Consider the following 6000-nt stretch of genomic DNA (forward strand, 5'->3'; position numbering starts at 1 on the left):
ATGCATACCGCTTTTGCCAGTTCCGAAAGTGGAGAGAGCTGTTTACAACACATGTTCTGTACGGATCCAGGAAATAATATTAGGGGAAATCAGTAAGAATAGTGTGCAGCGCACAATTTTTTTTTTACCAAAAATAGTTGCATATCGTCATTTCATCAAATCTTAGTAGGTTTGAAGTCATTTGAAAATGCATATTACATACCTGTTAATGCCTCATTTGCGAGGGTAACTAATATGTTCCAAAGCTGCTCCCATATAAATGCTTAACAAAGAAATACATTTATCTTAAACACACTAACAATGTTTGATATCATTGCATCTTATTAATATGTTTGTCCAAGAATGATGATGTTTTATTATTCACCAAGATCACCATTTCATTCACTTTTCTTTCATACATTTTATCAAACAGTTGAAAGATATGGATGAAGTCAACTTTAATCTTCCAAAAGGCCCACGGGCACTTCATAAGATCAACACTTAAGATATCTATAAACGTTCACAGAAGTTCTAAGAGTCAGCTGAGCCCATTGCCCCTCAATGCAACCGCCACTGCTGTCAACCAAGTTGGAAACGAAGATGTCATTAAATTTATGCCACCACTTGCTGCATCCAATGGTTTCCAACTAGAAACTCCCTTCCCGGAATGGCACCGCCGTGGTGTCCCCGGTGTCGAGGGCGGTAAGTGGCATCCTTAAATCTTGACAAAATGTGACAAAAATGTTGAGATATTGGTATCTCAACATTGCTCTGTTTTCTAGATCCGGCGACCAATCAGAGGCGCCTGACGGAACCAGCATAGACTCAAACAGAACCTTGAAGAGGCTGAGAAATTATGCAGTACCTCACTCTGTGTGATTACGTTCGTAAAATGCTCAGTTATTTGAGCTATTTGTTACGTTGATTCGCGTTTTTGAAGCCGATTTTAAGAAAACATCAACAAAAATGGAAAGTAAAAACAGAGATTGAAATAGGAAGTAACACATAATATGCTTCATTGATCTGAAAAACCAACAAGCTTACAGTACCACAACACAAACATACCAAATCCAAAAAACACCAACGAAGCCCCAAAATCTACACACAAACCCTTACGTTATTAATCCCTGCACGATAATTCTCAGAACCCAAATCACAGAAACAACACTCGAAAGTTTCAACCAATCTTGACCTCGATTGTCTTCGGCTTCTTCGGCTCCGGCGGCGGCAGCTTTTGCACTGTGACAGTCAAAACCCCATCCAGGCAAACAGCAGAAATCGCATCCACGTTCGCGTTCTCCGGCAACACAAACTTCCTCATGAACTTGCCGACCCTCCGCTCCATCATCACGTACTTAGCCCCTTCCTTCTCCTCCTCCCGCTTCCTCTCGCCGCTGATCAGAAGCACATTATCGTCCTCCACCTGGACCTTGATGTCCCCGGACTTCAGTCCCGGCATGTCCACCACGAACACGTAGGAGTTCGGGTACTCCTTGACGTCTGCCGGCGTGGAGGCCATGGCCTTGGCGTCGCGGACGTAGGTCCGGGTGGGGGCGTTAAAGGACCTCTCGGCGTCGTCGGCGGCGTCCATGATGTGCTGAAGTGTGGAGAAGAGCTGGGCTTCCAAACCGGGGTTTCTGATGTCCATTCTTCGCTTCTTGGTGGGTGGAATTTTCGCTTTTCGGTTTCGATTTGAAGGCTCTTGTGGATTTTCGAGTCGGAATCTGGTCGCTATGGAGGGGAGTGGTGGTTATGGGTATTTATAGGAGGAGGAGTTGAGGGAGGACGTGGGTTAGCGGGGAGGGACAAAGGAATGTTCTGGAGAAACGTGGAAGGAAGGGAGGAGGTTCCAGTAGGTTCCATCAATTTCTTCGGTAAGCGTCTAGAACATTATGGAAGCGTTTACTAGAGGCGGCCTCTTTAGCCATTTACGAGATATTTTGTTGAGATAGAGCCAAAAAGCTAAAATAGATAATAGGACTAAATTAAAAGATAATCCCAAAAAAAAAAATTAGTGAAATATATGAAGACGATAAAAAATAAAAAGAATTTTAATGAAAAGTTTCTAGTACTATTTATTTCAACGAAAAATCATATTTTTACACTAAAAAATCAATCATGATACTATTTATTTTACCTTTTATTTTATCATTATCATTAAAACTTAAAGTTTTCAAACACTTTTCAATAATTTTTCTAAAAACAAACGAAAATTATACTCGGCACCCAGAGGTATTTTTCCTTCTTCTGGGTCAATAGGTTATGGTATTTCAAATTCAAATTACATAGAAATGAAGAGTTAGGTGAATGCTTCATAAACAATGTCAAATGATCACTCTATGGGTGAACGCTTCATAAACAATGTCAAAATAGTCATTCTAATGGTACTCTCTGTGACAAATCATCGAAAATATAATAAAAACGAGCCAACAAAAGACAAGTAAACTCTAAAATGTAGGTGGTCCAGTATTATAGTATTCAATTTGAAAACACCTTTAAATAATCGTAATAATTTCGAACCTATACCTCCTTTTAAAAATACTTAAAGAAAAATGTAAACTCTAAAATAGGTTCTCCATTAACAAGATATTTATTTATTTATTAAATAATATTATTTACGTTAAAAGAAAATTGTGTGTTTACCTTCATAGTGAGCTATAGTTCAAATTCGTTTTAATAAAAATCAAAACCTAAGACTTCTTGTTACAAACGGAACCCGCATAGGCTCAAACAGAACCCCGAAGAGGCTGAGAAATTAAGCAGTAGCTCATCTCAGTCTGTTTAAAATGCTGACACACGGAACAACGTATATGGCGTAATTCCAAACACACTCATATTACTAACTCTGTTTGATTATCGTAAAATGCTCGGTTATTTGAGTTATTTGTTCCGTTGATACACGTTTTTGAAGCCGATTTAAAGAAAACGTCAACAAAAAATGGAAAGTTAAAAACAGAGATTGAAATAGGAAGTAACACATAATATGCTTCATTGATCTGAAAAACCAACAAGCTTATAATACCACAACACAAACATAACAAACACATCCAGAAAACACCCAACCAAGCCCTAAAATCCACACACAAACCCTTATGTTATAATCCCTGCACGATTATTCTCAGAACCCAAATCACAGAAACAGCACTCAAAAGTTTCAACCAATCTTGACCTCGATTGTCTTTGGCTTCTTCGGCTCCGGCGGCGGCAGCTTCTGCACCGTGACAGTCAAAACCCCATCCTGGCAAACAGCAGAAATCGCATCCACGTTCGTATTCTCCGGCAACACAAACTTCCTCATGAACTTGCCCACCCTCCGCTCCATCCTCACGTACTTAGCCCCTTCCTTCTCCTCCTCCCGCTTCCTCTCGCCGCTGATCAGAAGCACATTGTCGTCCTCCACCTGGACCTTGATGTCCCCGGACTTCAGTCCCGGCATGTCCACCACGAACACGTACGAGGTCGGGTACTCCTTGACGTCTGCCGGCGTGGAGGCCATGGCCTTGGCGTCGCGGACGTAGGTCCGGGTGGGGGCGTTGAAGGACTTCTCGGAGTCGTCGGCCGCGTCCATGATGTGCTGAAGCGTGGACAAGAGCGGGGCTTCCAAACCGGGGATTCTAATGTCCATTCTTCGCTTCTTGGTGGGTAGAATTTTCGCTCTTTGGTTTCGATTTGAAGGCTTTTGTGAATTTTCGAGTGGAAATCTGGTCACTGTTACGGAGGATGGTGGTGGTTCTGCGTATTTATAGGACGAGTTGATGACGTGGGTTAGCAGGAAGGGAATAAGGAAGGTTCTGGAGACACGTGGAGGGAAGGGAGGTGGTTCCAGCAGGTTCCATTTTGTTCTTCGGTGAGCGTCTAGAACATTTTGGAAGGTTTTACCAGAGGCGGGGCCGCTTTAATTGTTTACCAAATTTTTTGTTGGGTAAGACGAGGACGGAAAAGTTAAAATAAAAAACAGTACTAAATTAAAAGATATGAGCAGATAAAAATAAGTGATTTTAATATCCTAATAAATAAGATGTTAAATTTTAACTATGCGTATCAGTTGAAAACCCCCGTCCATTGATTGTTGTAATGGTTTTGAACCATTTCAATTGAAAACCCTACCCTTTAATTGTTATATTAGTTTCAAATATGTCTCATCCCTTGATAATAATAAATTTAAAATGAAAAAAATTAAACTCTAAATTGGCACACAAAAAACAAGTTATTGAGGAGACTAGTTCAATATTGTAATGTCGCATAATGGTTCTTTGCATATCCAAAAAGGAAGAGCACAATATATTAACCTTAATATATCAAAGACAACACCAACCTTCCTTTCCTTCTTATTCTTTTTTTTCTATTTTTTAAGAAAGACCATATTAAAAGAAAAACATAACCAAAGCATACGAAATTACAGCAGACAAGAAAACCAAATAGCACGACGCTTATATGCTGTATGCACATATATACCGCCACCGCTATTCAATAGTAGCCTCACGTAAACTGATCATGCACTGCCATTAGAGCAAGCGGACCTCTGCTTACTTCTCACGCCCTTCAACTTGCCCTTCATACCCACCGGCACCACGCTTCCCACCGCTCTGCCCACCTTGCCTGCCATGTTCCCCACCTTGCTCACCACCTTGCCTACCACGTTCTTCTTGGCCACCTTCTTCCCAACCTTGACCACCTTTGCCTCCCTGGCCACCGCCTTGGCCACCTTGCCCACGGCCTTGCCTACCACGTTCCTCTTGGCCACCTTCTTCCCAACCTTGACCACCTTCGCCTCCCTGGCCACCACCTTGCCTGCCATGTTCCCAACCTTGGCCACCGCTCTGCTTGCCACGTTCCTCTTCTCCACCTTCTTCCCAGCCTTGACCACCTTTGCCTCCCTGGCCGCCACCTTGGTTGCTGCTTATCTGGATCTGAATGGTGTTGGGCTTCTTCTGCTTTGGCGGCGGCTTCTTCGCAACTGTCACGGTCAGCACCCCATCCTGACACTCGGCCGAAATCCTCTCAATATCGGCGTTGTCCGGCAGCACAAACTTCTTGAGATACTTCCCGAGCCTCCGCTCCATCCTCAAGTACTTGATCCCCTGATCCCTCTCCTTCTCTCTCTTCCTCTCCCCGCTCACCATCAGCACGTTGTCCTCCTCAATCTTCACATTAATCATATCCGGCCTCAGCCCTGGAACATCCACCACGAAAACGTAGGCATCTTTAGTCTCCTTCACATCTGCGGGTGTGGCGGCCATGGCCTTCGCCTCGCGGACGTACCGGCGAGAGGGCGCCTGGTAGCTTTGTTGGTTCTGCTCGTCCGAGATGTCGAGCAGGTCGTGCAGGGTCTCCAGCAGGTTGGGGTCGAAACCCAAGTTCCTCAAGCTCATAACCTCCATACTAATGACAACGTAAACGACGCGAGACGATAATCTGTAAATAAATTTGGTGAGCCTTCTGTTAGGGTTTTGGAGAGGTTATATAGAGTTAGGAAAATGTAAAGGCTGTTGTTTGTGATTACATCAGTAGGTTTTGTCTTGATGCCCCTGCTACGTGGGGTTGAGATGGAGGTTTGGGTAGCCTACGTGGCATGCCTAGATGGCTAGTACAAAATTACAAATGCATGGGGAGAAGATGTGGCAAGCCTACTCCGCTCACGTGGAGATCTATTTTTCTTCATGGAAATCCAAAGTTGAGAGATATATATGAGTTCCAAAGCTATATAGTTTCAGCTGCTGGCATGTTCTGCGTCATGGAATGTTCTACAGACTACAGAACTCTACCACATGACCCTCAATAAAAAAAAAAAAATTAAAAGTGTGCAGCTCAAAAATTTTCACTTTTTTCATTACGAAAATTAGTCGAGCACTTTACTTGTTAATGAAAAAAATTCTATCACAGTTTTTTTTAATTGAGGAATTCAAGCAAAGCTTTGGAAATTTGGCCACGCTATCTCATATGTTCCATAAATTAAAGAACTGGTCGTTATTTCCAAAAGAACAATGAGCATAATTAAGGATGCTATCTAATTATTTAAAG

The 6000-nt window shown here is 42.5% G+C and overlaps 3 protein-coding genes across 3 annotated transcripts; all 3 read right to left on the reverse strand.

Moving 5' to 3' along the window:
• Positions 1-971: 971 nt before the first annotated feature.
• LOC137717555 (17.1 kDa class II heat shock protein-like) lies at positions 972-1854 on the reverse strand. Its single transcript, XM_068456953.1, has one exon. The coding sequence runs from the start codon at positions 1625-1627 to the stop codon at positions 1157-1159; it is 471 nt and encodes a 156-aa protein (XP_068313054.1). The 5' UTR covers positions 1628-1854; the 3' UTR covers positions 972-1156.
• Positions 1855-2951: 1097 nt separating this feature from the next.
• LOC137718772 (17.9 kDa class II heat shock protein-like) lies at positions 2952-3686 on the reverse strand. Its single transcript, XM_068458308.1, has one exon. It carries the CDS (start codon positions 3602-3604, stop codon positions 3134-3136), a length of 471 nt encoding a protein of 156 aa, XP_068314409.1. The 5' UTR covers positions 3605-3686; the 3' UTR covers positions 2952-3133.
• Positions 3687-4505: 819 nt separating this feature from the next.
• Positions 4506-5360, reverse strand: LOC137718140 (17.1 kDa class II heat shock protein-like). Its single transcript, XM_068457644.1, has 2 exons — positions 4721-5360; positions 4506-4684 (listed from the first exon to the last, which is right to left on the reverse strand). The coding sequence occupies exons 1-2, from the start codon at positions 5358-5360 to the stop codon at positions 4506-4508; spliced, it is 819 nt and encodes a 272-aa protein (XP_068313745.1).
• Between the last annotated feature and the right edge of the window lie 640 nt (positions 5361-6000).

Source organism: Pyrus communis, chromosome 15 (assembly GCF_963583255.1).
Source record: "Pyrus communis chromosome 15, drPyrComm1.1, whole genome shotgun sequence".
NCBI lineage: Eukaryota > Viridiplantae > Streptophyta > Magnoliopsida > Rosales > Rosaceae > Pyrus > Pyrus communis.

What these genes read in the sequence shown, in the direction of transcription:
- LOC137717555 (XM_068456953.1), bottom strand. Translation starts at nt 1,627, where the DNA reads ATGGACATCAGAAACCCCGGTTTGGAAGCCCAGCTCTTCTCCACACTT.
- LOC137718772 (XM_068458308.1), bottom strand. Translation starts at nt 3,604, where the DNA reads ATGGACATTAGAATCCCCGGTTTGGAAGCCCCGCTCTTGTCCACGCTT.
- LOC137718140 (XM_068457644.1), bottom strand. Translation starts at nt 5,360, where the DNA reads ATGGAGGTTATGAGCTTGAGGAACTTGGGTTTCGACCCCAACCTGCTG. An exon ending in TCAAGGTTGGGAAGAAGGTG is followed by an intron (nt 4,685 to 4,720) that starts GCCAAGAGGAAC and finishes GCCGTGGGCAAG; the next exon opens with GTGGCCAAGGCGGTGGCCAG.